The 27,666-nt window shown below is 39.3% G+C and overlaps 1 protein-coding gene and 1 long non-coding RNA gene across 2 annotated transcripts in view; one reads left to right on the forward strand and one right to left on the reverse strand.

Moving 5' to 3' along the window:
* The window catches only part of LOC134160932 (uncharacterized), a 41,620-nt gene extending 35,117 nt beyond the window's left edge, over nucleotides 1–6,503 (forward strand). Inside the window, exon 3 of the long non-coding RNA XR_009963746.1 lies at nucleotides 6,305–6,503. This is a non-coding gene — a long non-coding RNA (uncharacterized LOC134160932). The remainder of the gene's footprint in view (nucleotides 1–6,304) is intronic.
* Nucleotides 6,504–13,923: 7,420 nt separating this feature from the next.
* RIT2 (Ras like without CAAX 2) overlaps nucleotides 13,924–27,666 on the reverse strand; it is a 145,818-nt gene continuing 132,075 nt past the window's right edge. The window contains exon 5 of the mRNA XM_062613411.1: nucleotides 13,924–15,431. Coding sequence (XP_062469395.1) covers nucleotides 15,210–15,431 — 222 coding nt within the window. The 3' untranslated portion in view covers nucleotides 13,924–15,209. The remainder of the gene's footprint in view (nucleotides 15,432–27,666) is intronic.

Genomic DNA, 27,666 nt, shown 5'->3' on the forward strand with positions numbered 1-27,666 from the left:
TCACTTCTTTTTAACTAGGATGTATGAGATATTGTGGAAAATAAGTAAAAACAAAGATAATTTAAGCGGCCTTTTCTATAACAAATTTATTTTTTGTGATAAAATGAAAATATTTCATAAATTGCATAAAATCTGGGTTGTAATTTTCTTTAACAGATGCCACATTCTTTAACAGTGTGTTCGACACTGTCCTGCATGACATCCTTGTCTCTAAATTGGAAAGAAATCAATTTGATAGATGAACCACTCAGTGGATAAAGAACTGGCTGGATGGCTGCATGCAAAGAGTTGTGGTCAATGGCTCATTGTTCAGCTAGAGACCAGCAATGAGTGTTGTCCCTCAGGGATCAGTGTTGGGACCAGTCTTGTTCAACATCTTTGTTCAATATCTCTGGGACTGAGTGCACCCTCAACAAGGCTGCCGATGACACCAAGCTGTGTGGTTTGGTTGATACCCTGGAGGGAAGGAATGCCATCCAGAGGGACCTCGACATGCCTGTGACGTGGACTGATGCCAACCTGATGAATTTTAACCAAGGTCCTACACCTGGGTCGGTGCAATCCCAGGCACAGCTACAGGTTGGGCAGAGAAGAGATTCAGAGCAGCCCTGCGGAGAAGAACTTGGGGGTGTTGGTTGATAAGAAACTTGATATGTGTGCGCTCACAGCCCAGAAAGCCTGGGCTGCATCAAAAGAAGCGTGACCAGCAGGTCCAAGGAGGTGAACCTGCCCCTCTACTCTGCTCTCATGAGACCTCACTTGGAGTATTGTGTGCAGTTCTGGTGTCCTCAACATAAAAAGGACATGGAACTGTTGGAACAAGTCCTGAGGAGACCATGAGGATGATCAGGGGACTGGAGCACCTCCCCTATGAAGACAGGCTGAGAAAGTTGGGGCTGTTCAGCCTGGAGAAGAGAAGGCTGCGTGGAAACCTCATAGCAGCCTTCCAGTATCTGAAGGGGGCCTTTAGGGTGCTAGGGCGGGACTCTTCATTAGGGACTGTAGTGATAGGACAAGGGGTAATGGGTTAAAACTTAAACAGGGGAAGTTTAGATTGGATATAAGAAGGAAGCTCTTTCCTGTTAGGGTGGCGAAGCACTGGAATGGGTTGCCCAGGGAAGTAGTGAATGCTCCATGCCTGGCAGTGTTCAAGGCCAGGTTGTACAGAGCCTTGGGTGAGATGGTTTAGTGTGAGGTGTCCATGCGCATGGCACGGGGGCTGGAACTTGATGATCTTAAGGTCATTTCCAACCCTAACTATTCTATGATTCTATGATTCTATGATCAAATAATATAGAAATATATTTGTGTACTTAACAAAAAAAAACAACCTAAAACAACAAACAAGACACAAAAGTGTTATCTGGTGTAAGCAGAAGGCTCCTACAGGCATTTTCAAGCAGGGGCAAGCAAACTTTCTATAGATATACTCTTTCTGTTAGTGCTTAAGAAAATATCTTGTGTTCTTAGAGACAGCATTGTGGGATGGGGGGGGACGTTGTCTTACTTGGTACAGAAGTGCAACTGTCTTTCTGGAAATAGTAGGAGTTCCATGGATTTTATGATACCCTTCTCATTGTAGCTGTCTACACTCATCTTTTTGCAGGTTTCTCCTACAAAAAGTCATTTGAATGCCTCCATACAAGTTTTGAACTAAAGTTATGTAAAGATGAATGCATTTTGGACAACTTTAGCTTTATTATCTGTTTTTACTTTCAATGTTAAGAGTCTCACATTGTACCTATGTCACTGGAAGAGCCCTTATAAATTCAGTTATACTCCATATTTGATAGCTGAAACTTGGTGGGAAAAAACAGCGACATAATACCTATAAGAAGGACAGGGAGAGATTTTTTTATCAGGGGCTGTTGTGATAGGACAAGGCGTGATGGGTTTAAACTAAAAGAGGGGGATTCAGGCTGAATATGGGGAAAAATTTTTTTACAAAGAGGGCAGTAAAACATTTTCATGAGTTGCCCAGAGAGGTGGTGGATAAGCCATCCCTGGACACATTCAGGGCCAGCCTGGACATGCAATCTTATCTAGCTGAAGATGTCCCTGCTCATTGCAGAGGGGTTGGACCTTTGAAGGTCCTTTCTAAAGGACCGTTTTGTGATTCTCTGTTTCTGTGGAACAGGAGTGGCGCTCTCCTCATGGAAAGTGGCATAAAAATGTAAGATACATAACATCAAGGATGGAAAAAGAGTTTCATAATATTTTTCTGCCAGTCTTTTGCATTTCAATTGCCATCGAACAATATTTTAAGCCAAATTTTTGATCAGCTTAATTAAAGGAAATTATTTCTGTTAAAAACCCCTTTATAATATCTTCATTTTTTTACAATGTTTAAACACATTTGCCAAGAACAGAATTACTTAGGGCCTAAGGCTGCACTTCTAAAACAGTTGGAGGCAATCAAGTTAAAACTGCCATAGCCCTGCCCTCCTCCTTGTGCTGCCACGTTTCAAGTGCTAAACTGGCAGAAAATTCATCATTTTCTTGCTCTTGTTTTGCTGAGTGACATTTCTGCTCCACAGGTTTAGCTGATGTGGACTACTTCACAAAGAGGGTTACTGAGTATTAGCTCTGCACAAAGCAAGAAGCAATGTCATTCCTTTAAACCCTACCTGGTCATGTAGGAACATGGGGAATGTCACTTGGATAAAGAAAGATTGTCTGGACAAAATATGAAGACAGATTTTGCTGAACCCCTGGCAACCACCAACGGGCTCAGATTTTAAGAACTAGAAGAAAAAAAAAAAGAAAAAAAGAAGAAAGAAGAAAGAAGAAAGGAAAATAAAAAAAAAAAATTTTTTTCAAAACCCTTAAATTCTGGTATGTTGGTTTTGATTTTTTTTTTTAAAGCTTTCCATTAAGGCTACCTTCAAGGGTAAACAAGAAAACAAAAAAAACAATTCATCAGGGTTTACTACATAAAACTTAAACTGGAAATAAGGAAAAGAAGTGAAACGTCTTTTAATAATAAAAGCTAATATTTTCTGTCAAGATCTTACAGATTTTTAGTTACTGTATCAATTTTGTATGTAAATAGCCTGACATGTTTGTCATTTTTATATACGAGCTGCAAAAATATTTATATTCTTAAATTTATATACATCAGATAGCAGAAATAAGGCACTCTAGGGCTATGTTTAAACAGACAAAGAGCCTCTCTGAAAATCGCATAGCTATGGGAAGCCTTTAAGAAACCATTTTACTGCTTTTAAAAATCCTCCTTTTTCTTTTCACAAAGGGTTTCCTTAATGAAATGGTTCATAATTCATCAAAAATAGTTTAAACCTGAATATTCCAGATTAATTCTCATTCTGTGAAAAACAGCTTCTTGCTGTGTTATAATACTGTTTTGTGTTTGGTTTGTGTACATGTTTGTGGGATTTTGGGGGGAGTGTGGGGGCCATAGCATAAAGTATCCTTATCAAAATTACTTAGTAGGTAACCTTACTAGACTATCAGCTTTACCTCTAAGTGATTGGTTCAATGAATTTCCTGATAATTTTTAAATTACTTCAAGAAATCCCTAGAAAGTATGGTTTAGAGAAGATTTCAGAAATACTCTATAAGCTTAGTTTACACAACTCACACAGGCAATGCTTCATTTTTAATTTCTATGCTCACATCCACATGAGGAAAATAAAGTAAAATAAATGTAAGTGGAGAAAAGCACGCAGAGTGACACAGATATCAGTGTGGAACAAAAGGACATCCTTCTTAAAAGCTCAAGATCCATTCAAGTAAATTAATAACTGCTTTAAACATTTTTGGTTTATTGGCAGATGGCTTTTTTTTGTTTTTCAAAACAATGAGCTTGCTCAATGCATTGCTGCTTCTAGGCTCTATAGCACTTGTTTTCACTGCAAACTCAGCGGTTACTCATATTTCTTCCTCATGGCTCATAGAACCTGGATTTCTATCACATGTGGCAGAGCAGCTGGCACAGTTGTTCTGAACTTGTTTTTACATTTACAGACAACAACACACACATAAACATCTATAACATAGTCTAGCAACTTGAAAATAAACCAATAATAATTTTGTTGGCTGTGGTGGTCCTGTGCCACTTTGCTGTGTCACTCATGGCACTCAAAGTTCATTCAAGGAGATGCTGTGCAAAACATGAAGTAGCTTGCTCTTCTTGCAGGAGAGAATTACAGTCTTTCTATAGTACTTGCTCTTCTTGCAGTGAAGAATTACAGGCCTTTCTATAGTGATTGCTCTTCTTGTAGTGGAGAATTACAGATCTTTCTATAGTGATTACTTCAGAGGGAAATCTTGTAATTTTGTGTATGTGGCTCAGAGTCACAGACTGAAGCAAATACATACGAACCTATCTGTAGAATGTATGTATTTAATATATCTCAGACTAATGAGGGTGTTACCTGGCCCAGTTTTCCTTCAGGGCAAACCCAGCTCCTCAGAAACAATGTCTTGGCTCCATTTGGACATTGGCATGGGTCAGGAATCATCCTATTCAAGTAACTCCCAATAAAACACAATCTTATAGTGAAGTTGTGTTTGCCTTCTGTATTCTCATTAATACCTACCTAAACAAGGAGTCCTCTCATGCCACTGGGATGTTCCAGGGTGTACTGCAGGATTTCTACCCACTGCTACAGAAAGACTGGGTCTCTTTTTCATCTGATGTTTGCCAGCTCTGTGGGTGCTGCAAATGCTTTTGGGTCACTCAAGAGGCGGGAAAAGCATGTATTTACCTAATGAAATCAAAACCTACCAGTCCTAATGTTGTTTTCTACAGATAATATCCAGAGAAATTCTGTTAATTTTTATACTTACAGAAAACCCTTTCTATCAGTGGAAAAGGAAAATAATTTATGCTTCTCCAGGTTTCTCAGGGAGGTGTCGTGCAACTTGGCCTCAATGTTTTGGATTCAAAACCTACAGACCCAGAAAAGGTTTCCAGAACAAATTTATGAAAGAGGTCTGATTGAGGATCACTGTATTTACAGAAAGAACTTCAGACTCAGCAAGTTTCTGATTAACATTTTTTGAGAGAGCATACACAACATATGTGAATATGTTTTAATCTTTTTTCCTGGGATTCTGCTTCTGCCTCAGCTGGAAACAGGTATTTTGTTTTCTGCAGTATAAAACATACAATTTTCTGTGTTGTAAAACTTTAATTAAAACAAAACAATAGGAAGTATACCAAAACAACAATCTACTGAGAACATTTCCTAGTGCAAGAAGAAACAATTCACAAACCTAACCAAGTAATAACCTAGAAGAAAATATTTTGAATCTATCAGAATGAAGTAGATCCCTATCCCTTTCAGCATATAATTTTCTAGAGATAAATTAATTTTCTTTTTAGGTAAATAATACTCATACTTCTTTCAAATCCAGGCGTTGTTTTGTAGTTGCAGCACAGCAACCCCCTGTAGAAATGTGAAAGATGGAGAGAAAAATGATCTATTAAGATGGGGCAGTTCTTAGCAGGACAAGACACAGTGCTTTATCTTGTCTGGTGAAAAAGTAGGTGACCTAAATGTAAAAGCCTTTATTCGTTCCCTTGGAAGCCTTGCTTATCATCAAATGCATCTCACCAGTTTGAATTTAGCCAAACACTGAACTTGTATTTACATTTTTCTATTACTACTGATTAATATACATGCACAAACTCATCCCAGCAGATTCCTCTCTCTCTCTTTTTGGCCAACTTTTATTAGACATTAGAACTCTATATAAATCATATGCAAGTACTCCACCAAGTGCCAAAAAGCCCACTCATCCTCACTGAATTATTACGATCTGATGCATTTGCATATGTTCAATGCTTCTTTTATGTAAATATGGGTGTATAAAATTATATATTTTATTTAACCTAATTTTCCTGGCTTTCTTTACAGTTAGAGTATATTGGTTTGTATGCTTAGGAGAACAGTAACTGACTCATGAGCCATACACATAGAAAATACATGCCGTGGGTATTATCAGAAACACTACAAAGTCTCTCACTCTCCTCTTGTGGCAGAAAGATGTGGAGAAAAGAGTTGTTTTTTTTTTTAGCACCCTAGCATTACTTCAGATACAGGCGGCAAGGTGGGTACAGGTGACATTCTGGAGTTTGAACACAGTGTGTGTTTGTATGATTATACATGTGTGTCTCTGAGATTATTTAGCATGTATAGAGTATATATTTTCCAGTGACAAAGCAGTCACATACTGCCTGCCCTGCTGTTCACAACGAAAAGACTGTGCATAACTCCAAAATGGAAAAAAAAAAATATTTTATTTAACTCTAGTATTTTGACATTTTATTTTTCAGGAAAAAAGTGTGTCAAGAGGAGCTGTCATTTTCCTACTGTTTGATCAGCACAGCTGAAGAATGGTTGGGAAAGTGCATCTGCCTTCAAATGCCTTCCCAGAGGATGATGATCCTGCTCCTGCTCATATCTCAAAATCACCCCAGGGGAAAGGACCAGCTGCAGCCCAGAGGGCTGCGATGGATTAAACAAATTCTTCCTCCAGGCTCCAGCCCTGATAGGCTCAGCCCCCTGAGACCCGCAGGTGACTGTGGGTGCAACAGCAGGTTTGTAAGGCACAGCCTGATGTTCAGCACTCAGCATCTACGCAATGTTTCTGGTGATGCATATGGCAGTAAACAAATATCTGGCACTGCAGTTTCTATATGGTATCAGGAAGGTGTTGCCCAAGGAGAACAGTCTACTTCAGTTTCAGCCTGAAGATCAGCACAGACACTTGTGTATTAGTGAAATTACTGATGCTGATTTACATCCATATAACGGATTCTTAATTTACAAAATTTCACACAAGGTGGGCAGTGTGCAAACCTGTCAGGCCTTATTATCCATTTAAAGTGAAGGACCTTTTGTGTCATAATATGTCTTTTCCTCTTCTATCTGTTTGAGTCACTGTGATTCCCTGTAAGGATTTTTACTACTCAGCAGCAAGTGGGCTGAAAAGTCTCTGTCAGGTGAAAGAACTGACCTCAAATTTCTCAGCAGTCCCTGGAGGTCTGTCCTGGCTCAGAAGTTTTATCACAGAAATATTTTACAGCTTCTATAACTTGGGTCTTTCTGAAGTTTATTGTTGGCAGGTATAGCATATTCTCATAGGCTTTGTGGTTTCATCTCTTTTTCTTCTCATCTTCTTCTCACATCATGGTAATCAACTCCACACAGGTCAAAGAACTCTGAAAAGTACGCCTTTGAACATCTGCCTCCTTAAAGATATCCCTGCCGTATTCTCTGATAACTTGGATTTCATCCAGTTTTGCTAGATGAAGACTTAGGAGTATTTGGTGAGCACCTTGTTAACTAAACAGGAGAGCAGAAAAAGATTCCTACATTTTTCACTAACATCTGTTTTCGGAACAGTGGGAGGGAAAAAGCCAGCAGCAAATGATCTGCGTGCACTGGTTGCAAACTGGTAGCTGCACTCCCAGATGAAACCACCTAGTTGAAGTACCATTTAAAATCTTCAGCAGGGAGCTATCATACCATCTTTTATGTTAGTTCTGAGGCATGTAAATGAGAGTTTTGCTACTATCCTTCCAAAACGACAGAGCTGAACATCCTACTTTTTCCCCAACTGTTCAGCTGAAACCAGCTGCTGTTATTTTCTGAAACCTACGCAGTGTAGGGAGCCAGCAGCCACCACAGAGAGATTTGTTCTCACAAGCATCCAAAGAAACTTCAGTGAAGGGGCAACTTATTCCACAGTCACCTAACCTCAAAGTCTCATTAGAAACCTGCTCCATTCTGCAGGGAAGAAAATCCAAACTTCCCATTGACTTAACTAAGTTTTGATGGTGTTTCTTTTTATTTTTCCACTCTGTGCTTCCATATTTTCTTCATTAAAACACATTGCATGTTCACTCTGACCTCTTCCATTTATTTTCTAGGCCAACCAAATTGTATCATCCACAGAGTGAAACGAACCATCATCAACTTCTATTGCTCTTAGCATCACCTGTCTTGTCTTAATAGCCTCCATCAAATGCCTATGGTGTGTGCACTTGAACCAAATCTCTGGGCTTTTTTTATATTATATTATATTTTTTGTCATTATATCTGCTCTTTTTCCCTTTCTAGAAGGCATGAAGACACATCTAAAGTGAGAATGGTGTAAGACATTCCAAGTTCACTTGCTTTTCATACATTTGCTCATTACCACTTCTTCATGCCTATCCTTGCCATTACTAGTAGTCTTTATTCTGTTTTCCTTAAATAGTCTTTTACTTTGGGTTATGGTTTTCGTAATTTTTCAGGGACAGAAACCTCATCTTCTTCTGTGTGATAAAGTATATTCATCATCATGCGATAGTATGTAATTCTTTTTTGGAGACGGATGTGAATCAACTGGAAGATTTTCCATTGCTTTCAGAAAAGCTGCCCACTTAAACCAACTGAATAACTTAATTGTTCAAGCTTATTCATTCAATGTCCTAGATAAGGAGGCATCTGTGATTAGTCAGCAGTGCCTAGCAGTGGAGGCAAAGTCAATTTGCAGGAACTGTCAGCTTCTTATTCAGAAAACTGAGTGACTCTGCAAAACTTTATCGTTAAAGATATTACTCATTCTACTCAGTATGAACATTCAATTAAATTTATGAAGAAGGCAGAAGATGCAGTGTTTTTAGTTTGTGAAAAGCACCCAGGGGCATCTTTTACATTGTTGAGAGTAATGCAATAGAAAAAGTGAAACAAAAAATTAAAAAGAGTGAGTTTATCTAGATGAAGAGGTTAGCCTGGATATTTGGGGATGGCACAGAAACTAACGGAAGGAGCTGCCAAGGAATCTTTGTCAGGCTACGGTGCTGGAAGAGGCTGAATGAAGTCTAGACCACTATTTACGAAACAAAACTTGAATCTACTACTTCAATCCAGATTTATTCTTTCCAGGACCAGGAATTCTAAACTATATCATTTGCAGAATGAGGCAAGAGCAGACAAATATAAAACTTTTGTCCACTGAATTTCGTAGGTGTGAAATAGACTGCCTTCTTCTTCTACTAGTTATACTTAAACCATAAATGTAAAAGGGTATTGTTTTCTTTAAAACAGATAAAAGTAATATAATAATACTAATAATATAAAAATCTTGCTTTACTTTACCCTACTAAAATCATTATTTAACTGGAATTCTGTTCCAACTGCTGCCATGAAAAATAATGGCTTTTTCACTTGGCTGTATAGTTGTGAAACAGTTGTTAAGTCTAAAAGCACTGTAAAAAAATGATGCATGACGAAGTGTGAAAATGGGAAAGTCTCATTGTCACATTAATTATCTATTGACAGAAGATATACAGTAGGTGATGCAATGGCTTTGGATGTTCTTGTCTTTATTACCTCTTGGGGGGAAAGTTCAGATCATGAAATGAGTTTGGTGCTCTTGAGTGGACATTTGTCCTCATCACAAAACAGCCTCATAATTCAGCACGATGTAACAAAAATTGGAGAGCTCAAATTGAGAAGGCTTAGAACCAGGAGCATCAGGGAGTGATAAATCAGGCTAGAGGTGCAGGGCAATGCTGCTTGGGGTGACTTTCACAGCATCTGTGAGACAATGCCAACCCCTTTACAAATCATTTCGCCAGGCAGGCATCCTAAGGAGCTCCAAGTACTTGAAGGGACGGATGAAGCTGGAAGCAGTGCTAAAAAGGATGCTGATCAGAACTGGTGCAACTCACTATTCTATTCAATTGACATACGATTTTCTGAGAACAGAGATTCCAATACTGTATTAAAGTCACTTTATGTAATTTTGTCTTTCCACTGCTAACTTACAGTGATTTTTTTCAGGGTTATAAACAATAAGCAGTGTGCATGATGCACACTTGAATGGAGTCCCTGAGGGGGATGTCTAAATATGGCTAACTACTCTAAGTATACTTAATTGAATTATATTAACATAATTGTCTATGTTAGACATACATCTTTCCATTGCTAGTACAAATTCAGGCAAACACCGGTGCATTCCCGTAGCTAACTGTAAACATTGTGTGTTTTGTATAAAATGAATTGATGGTTTTCAGTTTAATTTTTAACAGTCAAACTCATGGTCACAGTGTTTCCTTCGGAGGTGGCTGCAGCAGCTACCTTCAACTTCACTTGCTGTCTCTACAAGAAGGCCCACTGACAGTTATTTTGCTTATCACAAATACCACACTCTGGCCCTCAGACAGTAACGTTCACCTTGGGAGAAGATTTTGACACAGTTATAGGGTGCAAATCATCACTATCAGACACTAAACTGTTGAAAAACCCATCTTTTGCTTGTTGAGTATGTTCTTTTCTATCTGTCATGATATAGGGAGGGCTCAAATAACTTAGGCTAAGAATGGGAAACATATAGAAACTACATATGTTATTGTTTTATGTGTGTTATTTATATATATTGTGTGTATATAATATATGTAATGGACAAAATTAGGAGTCTTTTTCATTCCAGCTATGGCTTCTTACAATTCAGTCTCAGCAGATACATTTTTTGTGTGTTTAAAGAAATTATTTTCAACCATTTGTGAAAACATCAGACTGTTAACTTAGTTCATGACCTTAGTTTTCTGAGTTTAAGTTCTAAAGCCTGTATGCAAAACGCATGAAAAAGGAAAACTGAAGAACTGTAGTATTCCATTTAGACTTACAGCCTTCCCCTGATTACTTTTCAACTGGATAAAACATGTGATCTGCCATAACAGGGAAGAAAGGTAATTAACTGCCATATATTATAAATTTGGGAGAAACACCATGGATACATTTTCAAAGTTCTATTATTTTATTTATTAGCTGTCTTTAATTATAATCCTGGAGGAAACTGAATTATGGCCCAGCTGCAACACAGTCTGACAGTGGAGTAAGTTATAGCTGCCATCTTCATGGACTATAGGCAACACAGCAAAATAAGGTGATCAGTTTCTTCCCTCAAATCTTCCAGACTTGATTAGGTGAGAGACTAGTTAGAGATGGAAAAGTCTTTAGACACAGATCTGCTGGTTTTTAATTCTGTCAGTTAGGTTTGACAGCTAAATACAATACTCTGCGATGGAATCATAATGATTAATTAAGTAAAGCAGCTGCACCCAGCTTTTTGCGCAGTTATGACTTACGTTATCCTCACAGACTATAACCTCCATCAGCTCTGCTCAATTAACTGAGGTTAAGCATTACAGATTATTGAAGGATTGGCTGATGATAAATCTGAATGACTTTTCCAATTTAAAAATAAAGGATGGCCAGGTGTTTTAGAGATGAGATCCAATGCCAAGTATTTAAAACACAATTCTCTGCTATAGATATTGGATGCAACAATTATTAAAGATGGTGTTTAGCATATGTCAATTTAATAATAATAATAATAATAATAATAATAATAGTAATTAAAAGGAGCAAGAGAGAGAGTCAAATAGACCCCAAGGAAAATATTAAAAAAAACCAAACTAGTACAATAGCTCATCACGTATTGACCGATATCCAGCTCATTCCCAAGCAGCAGTCGGTCCCTTCTGGGTAACTCCCCCCAGTTTATATACTGGGCATGATGTGCTGTGGTATGGAATACCCCTTTGGCTAGTTTGGGTCAGGTGTTCTGTCTCTGTTTCCTCCCTGCTTCCCATGCCCCTACTCATTGGCAGAGCATGAGACTGAAAAATCCTTGACCAGGGTAAATGCTACTGAGCAACAACTAAAACGTCAGTGTGTTACCAGCATTGTTCTCAAACTCAAGCCAGAACACAGGATTGCACCAGCTGCTAGGAAGAAAATTAACTCTATCCGAGCTGAAACTAGGACACCATACAAGCCAGACAGGACAAATAATCAAGCAGAGGAACCTCTCCCTCCTCATTAGTCAAAGAAGGAATGAATGACTAGGTGTCATGATCAAGCTGTATATGATCAAAGTGGAGAGAGCCCTATGTCCAGTACATATTCAGATACCTGAAACTGCTCATGGAAGATGTAGCAGAAGACCTACAGAGGGTATGATGCCTCATTCTTCTTGAAGGCACTAACCTAGCACCAAATATCTTTCAAAATGTGTCATGTAGGTGCGGAGTATAGACACAAATCAGAACCTGGAGATTTCATCGGCTTGGTAAATCTAAAAATATGGCTATGTATCTGTGTCTGCACTAGCAGTTTGAACATACCAAGGGAGTCACCCATACTGTTAATTTTTTTAAATGATCCCTTTGTTTCTGACCATGGCAGGCCTGCACTTTTGTAATCAGTTGCTGCGCATGATGCAGAACCTAGCATAGTCCGGGGACCACTTTCAACAGCAGTTAGTGTGTGGTAACCCTGCTGTGAAGACTAAGAGAGCTTAATGGTATGGGAAGATGTTGCTCCATGCCAGATGACTTTAATGTCAGAGGATGGGCGTGTTTAAAATATGAATCCATTCAAGGATGAATCTTAGACTTTGCCTGTGTCCTCTTCTGCAACATCTGCTGTATTGCAAACAAGACTTGAACAAGGTACCCCTAAAAGCCAAGCCAGTCTTGATATAGTATGTCCCTCATTAGGGTGGGTTAAATGACATAATAGGCAATACTAAATGGTTTTCAATTGACTCAAAGCTTAGGCATCTGCCTGAAAAAGACCAATGAACATCCCCCAAGGTTTCTCAGGATAGTAATTACTATGGCCTCTTACACATGAACAACTGTTTCATTCCCCCCTTTGCCGTGTGCAGTACTGGAACAGTCACAGATGTTTCCCATTGTTATTTATTGTCTCACAGCTGCCGTCGGTTCAGTGCAGCCTCCTGTTGTCTCTCCACCAATACTTAGCACATGAACTCTTTGAACAAGCACATCTCTTTTTCTCTAGGATGTTCAGCCTAAAGCCTCTGTGGCAATACAGGTAAAATAATAATAGTAATTGCAATAGTATAAATGCAGACTTCAGCTGTTGGAGGCACGAAGCAGAAAATGCATCTTAAATGCATGAATGTGTTTGTGTGCAATACAGTATGCAATATTGTATTATATAAAATACATAGCATATAGCTACATATTACCTAACTATATACAGCAAAATAGTACTTTTGATGGAGAATTTTTGACAAGTCAAAACATATTAGAGGTTTTTCTTGAAAGGAAGGAAAAGCAGAGAACAAATCATCAGATGAATGGCTTGAATGAACCAAAATTCTTCAAAATTCTTCATAAAACCATAACCTTCTCAAGCTTAACAGAGCAAAGCAAATTAACTGCTCCCCCATATCATCCAAAATATAACTGAAACCCCATAAAATAGTCAAAAACAAATGTTGTCGTGGTTTAAACCCAGTCAGACAACTCTTTCACTCACTTCCCCCCCTTCTTGCACTCCCCCTATTCCCGGAGGGACGGAGAGGAGAATTGAAAAGAATGCAACTCCCACGGGTTGAGATAAGAACAGTTTAGTAACTAAGGTATAACGCAAATCACTGCTGCTACCACCAATAATAACAATGATAAAGGAATAACAAGGGAAGAGAATACATCTCACCACCAGCCGACCGATAACTCGCCACCCCCCCCAGCCCGACCAAGCTCTGACCGATACCTCCTCCAACCCTGCAGTCTACCAGCCCTCTGGTTAACTCCCAGTTACATCCTGGGCATGGTGTGCTGTGGTATGGAATACCTCTTTGGCTAGCCTGGGTCAGGTGTCCTGTCTCTGCTTCCTCCCGGCTTCCCCTCCTCCCTGGCAGAGCATGAGGCTCACAAAGTCTTTGGCCAAACCAAAACATCATTGTTATCAGCTCTGTTCCCAGGCCAAAAGTCAAAACACTGCACTGCACCAGCTACCAAGAAGGAGAAAAATGACTGCTACTGCTGAACCCAGGACATATGTGAAAAAATAACATTTACTTATATGTATTTTTCTAATGATACCATTTATTACTCCAGTACAAATGACATTACTAGTATCGTTTCATGGAAATCACAATCTTTATTTCTTGACAAAATGTATGCATGTTTTAATTGTAAAATCTATAAATAAAGTGAATAGTAAAATAAGTTTGGGAAGAGAATGGGTCAATGAGACTATACTTCATGCTAGCTTTAAAAAAGGAATATTTAAAAGACCTATCCAACTGATCAACCAAATGATTCACTTGGACGGTCAAGGGCTGTGAAAGATGGCAACTGACCTTACGGAGTTCTCGAGTAAGTCAAGGGCTGAATGGTACATCGCAAATGTTTTTACACTCTGTGACAAAGCTGCATTGCTCTAGGAAAGGCTGTGAGAAAAATCAGACAGTGCTTTTTTGTGCTCCTGGTGGGATGTAGGAGTGTGTCCAATGGTGAGGGACTGGCACAGGATGCCCAGAGAGGCAGTGGATGGCCCATCCCTGGGAACATTCAAGGTCAGGCTGGACAGAGCTCTGACAACCTGATCTAGTTAATGATGTCCTTGCTGACTGCACAGGTTTGGACCAGATGACCTTTAAAAGTCCCTTCCAACCCAAACTATTCTATGGTTCTAATGCACTGCATGTCTCCAGGACATCTTCACATCTGCTAGCCAGTCCTGGTGAGTAATGTGCAGAGGAGACAGAGCAGTAGCCCCGCAGCCTCTGGACAGCTGGTGTGTGTTACTTGTGCTATGCTTGCCAACCCTTCATGCTAAATGATAAGGACACAATGAGCATAGGGATCTACTGGGCAAAAATCTGAAGCCATTAGCATTCCCCTGGGCCTGCTTTACACATACACATTCACAAAGACATGGGCTGAGCACAGTCTAACCCTAAACCTATATTAGAATGCAAAGCTGGAGGTCAACTCTTAAAGTCCTTAAATACTCAAAAAGTCCACTGAAATCAATGTTATTAATTTTTGGGAGAGTGAAAAGCATGTAGAGAGGAGGCAGTAAGTGCAACCCCTTCTCCTAGAGCTGGTGGAAGCTGGTCCTGCCTTGTACACTAGCTTAACTCCTACCATGTGAAGACCAGCCAGGGATCACAAGTAAAAAACCACATTTTCTTCACTCAGTTTTGCAGAGAAGAGATGAAAGGGTATGCTAAGTGACTTTATAATACAGAGGAGCCACAGGCAACCATGAATTGGGCCTTCAAGGAGCTACATCTGCATGAAGGCTGAAGGGAAAATGCTCCAGGACCTACTTTGGAAGATGCTATGTCAATGATGCCTTTTTGAACTGTTCTGGGTCACTGTGGTCAGCTCCCGATGGGTGGCTCACAGGGAACTGCCATCAGGTTGTACTTCCCTTTTTTTTCTTCAGGGATCCTTTCAGTTTCCGCCACAGACTATCCTTCCTCCTTATCCTCTTCTCCACCAGTGAGAACTCTTTCCTTCGTATTTCCCTCACTAGTCCATGAAAGACATCATCGATGTAGAAGCGGAGGGCAGCTGAAGTCTCGAAAAAGGAGCAGGAGTACTCTCTGGCTAAGCTCATTCCTTCTTCAGTCGAGACCTAGAGAGAAAAGTCCATAAGTACTGCCTAATGCACAGAGCATGAAGCAACATGAGAACATTACAGTAGACATAGTCTGACTTTCTGGATCTTAAAAATCACAAACTTTTAATTTTAAAGGAAAAATATTCCAAGAGAGAAGATTCAAGAGCGAAAGGATCAGAATGACATAAGATGTTTGAACAGAATATATTGACAGTATTCATGTGCTCAGGTATGTTATTCCCCTAATTCTAATGCATCACTTTTTTCCATGTATTTCCTCTTTTTAGTGCAGTAATCCTGTAGTTTGATAATGCTGGTACCTTAATTGCACAGACTGGAACAGATGGCCAGAAAGACTTACATAGAAAATCCCTATTCAGTATTAACCTAATCCTGAAGGCAAGTTGACTCAAGCACATCAGCTTTCATACCTCCAGATTTCTCAGTCACATTAATTTCTGAGAGTGCCTTTAAGTGTTTTGGTCTTGGTAGGCCTGTAATCCTGTCACAGAGCTAATGCCTGGGCTGTAAAGATCCAAAGCCTATTTGTTTTTCAGTTCATCTTCTTTAAGTGACCTCAGGTACTTACTGTTCTCAGAGAACATGAAGAAATGTGTCTGTATTTTGACAAACTGTAAGGGGTGGAATCATTATCAATCTAGAGGGGACCAAAGTAAATCTTTTTCTAATTTGCTTGGATTTTGAAACAGGCATCTTCCTCCTAAAATTTCTATACTGGTTACCTCTTGGCATTTGACCTACCTGCTAAATGGAAGGCTGTTCAGCATACTGACCAATGTGTGGTTCAAACAGACATTAAATGTTTACCGTAAGGACTGCCACTGGCTACAACTTCAAGTACTCTTTCACTTTGAGAGCTCTTCCAGTAATGTAACAAGTCAGCAGGAAAACAATGAGCAAACCCTATGCGCTTCTAAATGTTAAGCTAGTTTTCCAGCTAATAGACTATCATTTGTTTTCAGTATTTGAACAACAAACTAAGTGAATGAACCGTATGAATGACAGGCATGGTGTATATTCAAATTCTAGATCAGAAATTCCAGCTTTTCTTTTTATTTGTATTTGGATATCATGATTTATTCAAGTAACTTTCCAACCATTGGGCAAAAAGGCAAAAAGTTACTTTTAGACAGCCTTGTGAAAGGCTACAAAATCAGCAGAATCAGCAAAATCAGCTATGAAAAGTCTTAATTTCTACTACCACAAGACTGATCTTGGTTGTTTTTCATATTTCAACCGGCATGCACCCAACCGGCATGCATACAAAGTGCCATTTATATTTATTAGGGAAGCAAACGCTGGTGTTAAAATACAAACATGAGCAAAATGCCCTTTATGTTAAAGTTGTGACATCACCTCACTGCACTTTTGGCATCTATCTGTAAAGCTGGACACACTGATAAACAGGACTTGGGATGAAACAGAAAGTCAGTTCATTCCAGCCTGGAGATAAATCTGAACCAAACAAGTACCTGCGTAACACAGACCACAAAATCCCTCCCCATCACCCTTTGCATTGAATCACAAATGTTGTAACATTACTAGGATTATTCCTCTATGTTACAGGTATAATCTTAATTAAGAATATTGTAAGGGTAAGCAGGGAGGTTGTATGGCATCCTGAACAGTACTCTCTGACACAATGAAAAATTACTACTTTACAACTGCTATAATTGCCAACCTTTAGCAAAAAGGAGAAGGGTAGCAATATGGTCCATGTTTTTCTCTGGGCAGCTGTGTAAGCAAAATGTGTGATTCAATGTCTGTTGGGCACCATTGAAAAATTGATTGTCTGGATAGAAGACTATTTTGGTCTATTTTGGACTTTATAATCAGTTTTTCCTTGCTATGCCTTGTTTGAGTTGAAGGATGATTTTTTTTTTATTTTATTTTGCTAAAGACACTGCAGTTCTGTGCAAATGATTACACAGAGCTGCAGTTTCAGCGAAGATTTCATACATTCATTACCTAAAGGAAAAAAAAAAAACAAAACACATAAATTGAAATATCCTTATGTTAACGAATTTTAAGTTCATAAATGCAATTAGGGTGCAAGCACAGCAATACCCAAATATAAAATATTGCCATTCCTTTTGCTCAGTGACTATCTAGTCTATGGCCATGTAATTCCTCCTTTATTCAACTTTTTATTTTATTTTTTGTCTTTTTTAGGATCAAAACTGTTTTATTCCACCTGCAAGGAAGAACAACTGCAGGGAAGACATGCTGCACTTCGTAATGAAACAAGACTGCGAAGAGCTGTAAGAAGTGGAGAATACTCAGGGGAAATAAATTGTGCAGGAAAACTTCCTCCCAGCCTCTGTGTGGCTGGAGGCTTGTAACTTGGCTGGATTTCTATAAAAAGCAGCAAAAAGTTTGGTTTTGGACTCTGGATTCCTTCCATATTACGGAGACAACATTAAAGTTATTAATGGCAATAGCTTGTTTCAAAGGATGGTATTGTTCTTAAATCTTACCCTAAGGAACTGATTAACTGCTTTGGGGAAATTTTCTTAACTAATTCAGCATGTGGAAGACACCTGGCACAAACAATTTCAGGATGTTTAGCTGAAGCGTTTCAGCTTCAAGGCTGAAAACAGGCTTCTCTGAAATCTAATGTTGTCATAATTACCATTACTGCTTCCAGCACCAATGAAAATATAGCTATGGTAATTTAATTAATCTTCATGCTGAAGGAACTCTAAATATAGAGGAATGTCTTGAGGAAAAATACACATTTTGCTTTTTACTCATAATCCAGTCAAAAGGCTAGACACCTATGGAATGAAAAACAAGGGATAAAACCCTTGATGAGGTCGCTGACACCCACATAATTCCGGGGATTTACCTTGTTCCCATCTTATTGCCAGAAGAGAAACTCTATCACAGAAATCCATCCCAGATCCGCACAGCTCAGTGACGTGCTGACAAATTGCAGCTTCCATGGGTCTGTATCAGCAGAAGATATGATCTGTCTGTCAGCATGACATGGACAGACAGGTCAGGCAGCGAAGTCATTCTATTGAATATATATCTAGGAAGCAGAGCTTTATATCTCATATTCAGAGTAACTCTCCATGATTGAATCTGGCATTGTTTCCCAGAGTATAATTCTGGATATATTGATTCCAATTTAGATCGTTCCTTTGCAGGTAAAGCTTAAGAAGGGAATGAAGGTAGAAGACTGGTGCAGTGAAGATAATGAAAAATGAAAATTTGAGAGCTGGCAGAAGCTTCCTGAGTTTGATCCAAGCTTTAAAAACTCTGATTGTCTCAGCAGAGTTTGGATCAGGTCTTATAGAAGCAGGGCGTGAAGTTTGCTGTACAACAAAAGAGCAAGAAAAGTCCATAAAATGGGCAAAGAAACATCATGGACATGATATGTGAGCACCAGGAAAACAGTCTCTTGACATCTTCGTTGCAAAGTGCATGGTTCTGAAGGCCCATTTAAGCACATACATGTTGAGAGGAAAGACATACCAGTTACAGCAGTATGTGGACCATGGGACTTCAGGCTGAATTTGGGAGTTTTTCATGTCAGGATAGTTCAGGGCAGTTGGAATGCAGCAAAGCTTCATACAGACAGGAAGTATTCACTGTCTACAAACCGCATTTTATAGCATTAAGATTCTGTTTGTGGCTTTTGCAAACCTCCCTTGGAAAATTACAGCTGAGATTAAATGCAATGCTGACAGCCTGTGAAAGCTGTGATGAATGAGCTGCCACCTTTAAGACAGCCAGTTCTCCACTAAGGTCAGTTCCTGTACAACCAAAAGGAGAGCACAAAACCAGTTGTGCTGGATGGTGGGTGGGGAGGCACTGGCAATCACTGGACCCTATGGGCAGAACATGAAAATATCTGTATCTGAGAAACAAAGTGCAAATAAAGTAAACAGATCAATAGTCTACCTCCTTGGATTGTCATTAGCTGAAAAATCTCCATCAAGATCAGACTATTTTCTGTACAGCTTTGTCTCTCCTTTGGTCTAGGCAGCAACAGAAGCATCCCAAAGTAGACTTCATCTACAGAGATGATACTAGCCGACTGGGTAGTTCTGGTGCCCTCACTACAAGAGAGACATTGAAGTGCTTGAGAGGGTCCACAGAAGGGCAACAGAGCTGGTGAAGGGCCTGGAGCACAAGTGTGATGAAGAGCGGCTGAGGGACCTGGGGGGGTTCGTCTGGAGAAGAGAAGGCTGAGGACCTTATCACTCTCTACAACTGCCTGACAGGAGGCTGTACTGAGGCGGGGTCAGACTCTTTTCCCAAGTAACAAGTGATAAAAAAGAGAATGCCAGGGAGATTTACACTGGAACAATTCCTTCCACAAAGGGTGCTCGGGCATTGGAACAGGCTGCCCAGGGCAGTGGTGGAGTTACTGTCCCTGGAAGTGTTCACTAACAGTGTAGTTGGGGCCCTTAGTGACATGGGTTAATGGTGGTCTTGGCAGAGCTGGGTAATGATTGGACTTGATGATCTTAAAAGGTATCCTCCAAACTAGTTTATTCTACGATTCTATGATTCTGACTCAACAGCATTATCCAAGGTGAGTATGGTAGTCCCCATGCAGAAAAGCAATGCATTTCCTCTTGTGCCACTCCTCCCTGCAACAGCATGGTCTATTTGAGATGGCTTTTTGTAGTTTCTCCCCTGTGATTGGGAACTGCAGTTTGCCATGAAGAGGCCTGGAGCCTGCAGGTAGAGTGCAAGGTTGCAAGGATCCTCCTAAATTTTTGATAGAGATGTCTACCCTTTCGTCATTAATTTTGAAATGGCAAACAGAGTGATAATTATAGATCCAAAAGCTTCATTTTGTGAATTATCTTTGTTGAAGACAGATCTTGATCACTAATCAGAGACAGAAGGGGACACATATCGTTCTGCAGAGTGCTCATCTAAAACCTACTGAGGCTAACAGGAGGAATTCCAGGGGTTTCTAATCAAGTTTTGTATTTTTGACAGGCAATAATTTATGTCAGCTGTAAACAAAAGATAGCTGTTTAAGAACATGGGGAGGGAAGCAGTACTTTGAGCAGCCTTGTTTGACCAGCACCACAGTAAATAATAAAAGGAGTAGGAAAAGCCATGTGTACTCTGAATAATGTGTCGGAAAGTTCCATGTCCTTTCCCTCCAACTCTTCTGGGTTTTTGATGTTTCCCAACAGGCCCCATTCAGAAAACAAGAACCAGATGCCACGTTGTGTATTAACACCTGGATATCAGTTTAGAGACATGCAGGCAATCCATAAGAATACACACAAGTGTTTGGGTCTCTTCCCATCACAGTCCATTCCTGCAGGGTATCACAACAAACATAATAAGCTCTTGGTACAGATGCAAACCTATAATATGCTACAGGAAAAAACTAAAGAGATCAAAGGTATTCACAACTTCCTCATTCTCTTATAATCAAACCTCCCAAGTGAAAAACAGAAAAGTCATCTCATAGGTCAAGAAAGTGAATGCCATTCTGGAAAATAGCCAAAAGTGGCTATTGCCTGTATGACATGAAAGATATTTCTTTTTAAATCCCAGCACTGACCACTGGATTTCTGCTGAATGCATTTCCTCACAGCACCTGAGGGTTTTCTTATTCATGAATAACAACCTGGACTGGCCAACTGTCACTAGTCTTAGTTCACCACTCCATGTCTAAGGTAGCAGAAATAAATTAGGTGGTCCCTGGCCACCCAGCACTGACAAGCATCAGGGACCTATACAGTAATCTGGACAAGGACAAGCTCTGTAATTTGATAGATGGGACTAGGGCTACTGAACACTGAGCTGTGTTCCTATATTGCCACCTGCCTTTCTTAGAGCCAAAGGCTTTCACTGTAAGCATTTGATTCCCATGTTGAGAAATATGCAATCCAATCCACTAAACTGAAAACAGGTCTATTATACCTATGTCATTTTTGACAGTTATTAATTTTTTCCTTGGGCAAGTGTTGTATCAACAGGCATGTTGGCAGAGACTTTCTAGAGGCTGGTATAACGATCTTTCCAAGTGTGAAATGCTATTGTTCAGGTCAAAGCTCAAATACTTGGATATTACGGCTCAAATACTTGGATATTACGGCAGTGGCTGGGGTTAAAAACCTGAGCAGAACCAGATAAAACAGAAAAATCAATCTTTCTGTCTTTTTAAGACAAGCACCACTGTTCTTATTTGTTCACATTATATTTGTCATGGAATATGTTTTTAAAAGAGAAAAATGTTCTAAGTCCATCTACCCTTTCTCTCTTTCCCCAGATATTTACATTTATAAACTGCCCATCATAGTCTTGCCACTAAGCAATGACATCCCTGAAAGGAGGAGAAAAAACAAGATCAAGTGGAAATCAATTCAGGTGGAAAGAAATGTTGAATACTAGACTTTGAGAGGAGCCAGTGTTTCCTCTATGGCCAGACATTCAATATGACTATGCTTTAAGTCTAAACAAATGCATAGTAAATGCCAAAGTAAAACAAAAATCCTTGGTGTTAAAACCTCATTTCCATCTCTTTCAACACAAATATTCTGCTTTGTTTCAGAATTTTAAACTAATTTTGAAGTAAATTATTTCTTAAAAACATAATGTTGAAACTTTTCTTTCTGCAAACATAAATATTTTAGCCATTATGTATGATCCCATTCTCAAATGTACACATTATAGCTACCAACTCAATCTGGCCAAGATTCCACTAGAATTCACAACTGGTTTCTGCTGACATAAACCAGCATTTTTCATTCAACCAAACATGTGCACCTTATGTTTTATCTCAGCCCTGGAGAAGCAGACACCTCTTTTCAGCAGCCTGAGCAGTAAATGAGCAATGTGCTGCAGAAATGTGAGAAGATAATTTCATGTCAGCACCATTACTCTTAAAACCATTTGGAAGTCTTCAGAAGTAATTAGTTGAACAAACCTTACTGTGACTTCATGGCAAGCAATTTTGCAGGCTCAGCTTTGCTGGCTTTCCAAATTACAAGGCTAGATGAGGTAAAAGCTGCCATACAACTAATCACTGTTTTGGGGGTATTATAAGGGTTTTCCATGTTTTCCTTCCTGCCTTGCCACTCTGTGATACTTTTTGCTGGTTTCACTCTTAAGAATTGTTGGTGAGCAGAATGGAGTCTAGCCGTGGGTATAGATAGGATTAGCAGACTGGGCCATGGAGAAGATGTGGTTTTGCTGTGTGAATTTACACCCTGACAAACTGGTTGTCATGAAAATGTCATGGCCCAGTACTACACACCTCAAAGCTGTTCCAACCTCTACATTACAGAGGCTAAGATATTCTTTCCCTTCCCCTCATAACCTGGCCTTTGTATTTGGACAGGAAGGAAAATGCAGTTTCAGCAATGCAGAAAATAATAGGCTTGCCTGGAGTTTCTATGATGAGCTTTGTGTATTATTTTTAGGGGATGGAGAATGGAGATTGTGGAATTATAAAACTAATTTGCTATTTTTAAAGGAAACTATACAATAGTCTTAAGAAAAAAAAAATCTAGGAAAATAAAAATGATTTTTCTGTCCCAGATTATGCAGTTCTTGCCTGGTTAATCAGTGAGGCAGGATACAAAACACAGCTTAAACTTTCTGTTCTGAGCCAGGAAGAATGATACTCTCATTTGATCCTAGGGAACTGCAAATCGTTAGGGGCTGGGAAAGTAATCTCATGAAGCATCAACAAACACTTGTTCTTATGCTTTTCACCATTGACCACTGTTAGATTAGAGTGACATTTTCTCTGACCTGCTAAGGTCATTGCTATATTCTTATATGAAAACTCTATTACTAGCTATTCTGTGAAATACATTTGTCTCACTCTTTTTCTTGTGAAAAAATCTTAATGCAAGGCTGATTCATACTGAATAATAATTACTGGAGGTTTTTAGCATCTTTTGAGATAGATATTACTGCTCAGCACTGATTTCTGCCTAGTCTTTCTCTCCCTTTTGGATCTTTTTATTTTCTTCAAACTTTGGATCCACAATATCCTTGTAACACACGATCTATGCCTCCAGGAAATTTCATTTCTGCTTGGGGGAAATGTTTTGAGTAAAGAGAAACATTCTCCATGCAGCTGCTAATTGCAAAGCAAGCAAAACACGATGCTCCTAGATCTATTGTTTCCAACGTCTGCTAATGTTACTTCATTATTTCACAGATGTAATGCCAAATACTTAAAACAATGTCTCATTTCATGCAAAAAACACCATGGAGTCAGGGTGCTGTCTGCAGGTTAGACTCTGAACTTGTTCTCTGCTACAGACTGCACTCTTGGCTTTACTTTGTCAAAAGCAAGACTGATGAGTGGGTAAAAGCATCTTTATACCAGGAAATGCTCCTAGAGTGATGGCCTCAGGATCTGACTGAATTGGATACTCAGAGCCACATGATCTTGCATCAGTCAGCAATAGCTCTGGGTCTAATTTGAAGAGAATGTGGAAGTGTTAAATCCTTAGCATCAGTCTTCAAGATGAACAAGTATGGGTCAATTGCTCAAAGCATTTTTCAGAGATCTGACAATTTTCTAAATTGTCCATCATCTTTAAAGGTACTTTGATTGCAACGCTCTGCTATAGATGGCTATAAGATAGTTGCAAAAAGCAGTTTCTACGTCAGTTCAGCTTGGAATACCTAAATGAAGAATACGGACTTTTTTATGGAAAAAAAAAATAAGAATTACAATTTTAGGTTCACAAGAAAGAAAAATCTTTTCAATTTTTCATAAGCAACAACATCAACAAAAAAAACAATTATAATCTGCTAACAACAGATGCTTATTAAAAGGTTTCCATGTGAAAGAAGCTGCAAATGTGCCTTTCAGCCTTTTTTTTTTAAGCAGATAGAAAGTTAGTAGGTTGAACTCTTAACAACGCAAGTGATTTCTATGGTTTTGTGAGCACAAGTTAACTATCAGGACAGCCACCCCCCATATCTTTTATCTATATGTAGACTGATGTAGCCTATTTTGATTTACGTGTTAGAAATTAAAATTCCACTCGTCAATTGAATTAAGATCTTCATTAGACTCAGGCATTATGCAGACTGGGTACTAAGTAAATCCACTTGATACCTGGTAACCTGTGCAATTGTCTGTGTCATTATATTACTTTGAAGATGTAACACAGCCTCTTAACAGCAATATTTTGTCCTGAAAACACTCCACTGACATGAGGAGATAAGAAAAGAGGGTAGAAGTCAGTCTCTGTTTCCAGTGTCCTATTTTCTAGTTGTCTGCTGTACACTGGGAAATGTCATTCAAGAAATCTGAAGGAAAACAGAAGGAAATCCAAAGATCAAAATAGAAACAAGAAAGAGGCAAAACCAGCTGTACATTTATTTGTATATGTTTTTATGTATAGCCACAAAGAACTGCAAATGTAAGTAAAAAACCCACACACAACCAAATAAAAATACTGGTGATTCACAGAACTGAAATAGCCTTTTGAGCCTAAGTTTGTGTTCAGTTAAATGTCTCATTTTTATCCATATAATACACTACTGGAATTAAGCTCTGGAAGTTCCCCCTTTGCTTAACCTGAATGCGAGTTTCCAACACTGGAATAAAAATGTCACAAAAAATGTCTGTTCCAAATTCAACAGTCCTGTGTGTCCTGACACCACACACTGCTTCACACCATGAGGAGTGCAATACACATATATTCTAGCATACTGTTTTCACATTTAAACATATTTCCAGACAAAGCTTGCAGGCAGACAGAGAACGTCATGCTAGACTCCTGGCAGTAAAAAGAAAATTGCAACAAATCTCTCCCTCCTCCTTTCATCTCCAAGCATTTGTCATCTGCAGGGATTCAGGGATTCTGTCCATGCTGCTGAACTGGGTATTCAAAAGGAGTGAGGCAGAGGGAGAATATATAATGGATTTATAGAGATTTGGACTGCAACAGAATAATTTAGGGTTTTGGGGTTTTTTTGGAAGTTTACTGAAGCAAGCACATGTTGAAGTGTATGACGTACTAAAGCGCTTTTTGCACAATTTACAGAATGTTTCACTTTTCCACTCACTACTTGGGTTGCTTTTCAAACAAAAAGTTTCTCAATGCAATGAGACAGGGATGTTATATCAGGAAATGGGAGTGGTGAGCTGGGTTGTGCGTTTTTTTTCCTGGAAAACGTAATTAATTTTGAGGGTTTAATAATTTTGAAGTTTATTGGGAAAGTTTGTCAAACAATCTTATTATGGGAAATACTTACATAGTATCTTTATTAAACTAAAGGCATTGATCTTCCCCATATCAATATTAGGCAATCATTATCAATCAGGCAAAATGTTACACTTTTATAGAATATGAATTGACTGAAAAAATCATGGGATCTTCACTGAAGTTTTCTTTTTCAGCTCCTCTCTAACGTGCTGAAAGGAGAGCTCATGGGTGAGCAAAGAGTCTTTTCTTTGTCAGAGGAGCACTGAAAGAGAGAGGCCCATGACATAGGAACATTAAAACAGGAATGACAGCTGCATAAGGAGCATCTACTTAGCTCCATCGTGTGTTGTCATCCACCAGTGTGGACAGTGCATAATAAAATACTGAGTCTGAAGAACTGCATGTGAAGGGGATAACAACGAGAAATGAATGTGCTGAGGGAGAAAAATTAAAAATTTTAAATGGCCAGTGGGTAGGAAGAGCTGTAAGAATGCATTTAGCTAATTAGACATAACAAGCTCTCTTATTGCCTGCTAACCTCACTCAAATTACCTCACTTTTGCTGCAGGCTAAGAACATGCACTTGGATAGTTTCCGTGGTAACTTGCTCATACATATGTGGTTAGCAGGCCCTGCTGGCAAAGCTCCCTGTTCGGCAGGCAGTATCTTTGGATAACCCTTCTGCATTTGCTGCCTGTGGGCTTTGATTTTTACTCAGAAGACTGAGCACCTTAAAGTAAACAAAAGCAATAGCTAACAGCTGACAGAATCTTAACTTTGTTGAATATAGCCCCAAACTTTCTTGCATACATCTCCAGGACATTTTGGATACTTTGCTAACAGAAACTTAGAATCATAGAATCGTTAGGGTTGGAAAGGACCTTAAGATCATCTAGTTCCAACCCCCTGCCATGGGCAGGGACACCCTACGCTAAATCATATCATCCAAGGCCTCGTCCGACCTGGCCTTGAACACTGCCAGGCATGGAGCATTCCCAACCTCCCTGGGCAACCCATTCCAGTGCCTCACCACCCTAACAGGAAAGAATTTCCTTCTTATAAACACCCTAAACTTCCCCTGTTTAAGTTTGAACCTGTTACCCCTTGTCCTGTTACTACAGTCTCTAATGAAGAGTCCCTCTCCAGCATCCCTATAGGCCCCCTTCAGATACTGGAAGGCTGCTATGAGGTCTCCACGCAGCCTTCTCTTCTCCAGGCTGAACAGCTCCAACTTCCTCAGCCTGTCTTCATACAGGAGGTGCTCCAGTCCCCTGATAAACTTAAGCAATGATGATGCTCAAGGATTAATTAGTAGGCTTTTTAACAGAACCTGAATTTTTGACTGAGGACAGTGAGGTTAGCTGGGATGCTCATTCTTGTCTATTGCCACAAAGGAAAGGATATAGTGAAGAGAAAGGAAGTAGAAGCAGAAGGGTGAAGGTGGAAGGGTAGAGGAGGGGAGGAAGATAGATTAGATCTTTATTGTGCTATCTTGGGGACAGAACGAGACAACAGACTTTTAACAGAATGGCAGAAACTCCTTGCTTGAAGCATCTGTTTAACCTCCTCTGTCCATCATGTATCCATCCAATTATGCAGATACTCTTTTGATGTGTAAAACATGCTGTATTAATACACCTTGGGATCCCAAATCATAACTATGGCCATAAATTTATATTCTAATCCAGGGTAATAAACTTTTCAGTCCACCACTGATAAAGCTGTGGCTCATTTTACCTAGGGCATGTGTGAATGTGCATTTCTTAAATATATAACTAAGCCTAGGTTTGAGGAATAAAATTGCTGGTACTAAAAGCAACATCTGGTGAAAAGCAGTAAGTGCTTGAAGCCTTAACAGTTACTGTCACTAGCAATTCAGGACATGTTATCACCCCATTATTTTTTTACCCTCGGAAATAAAATGAGTGTTATTAAATGGTTTAGAAAATTACAGCTGCCTGTGGTAAAGTTTTGTTGTACTCCATGGAAGGAATATTAACAAGAGGGTAAGTATGGTACCTTTGAGAAAAGGATTTGGAAAAATAAATGTATATCACATTTCAGAG

Source organism: Pezoporus occidentalis, unplaced genomic scaffold (assembly GCF_034315485.1).
Source record: "Pezoporus occidentalis ecotype Australia unplaced genomic scaffold, CSIRO_AGI_Poc_V1 ctg166, whole genome shotgun sequence".
Lineage (NCBI taxonomy): Eukaryota > Metazoa > Chordata > Aves > Psittaciformes > Psittacidae > Pezoporus > Pezoporus occidentalis.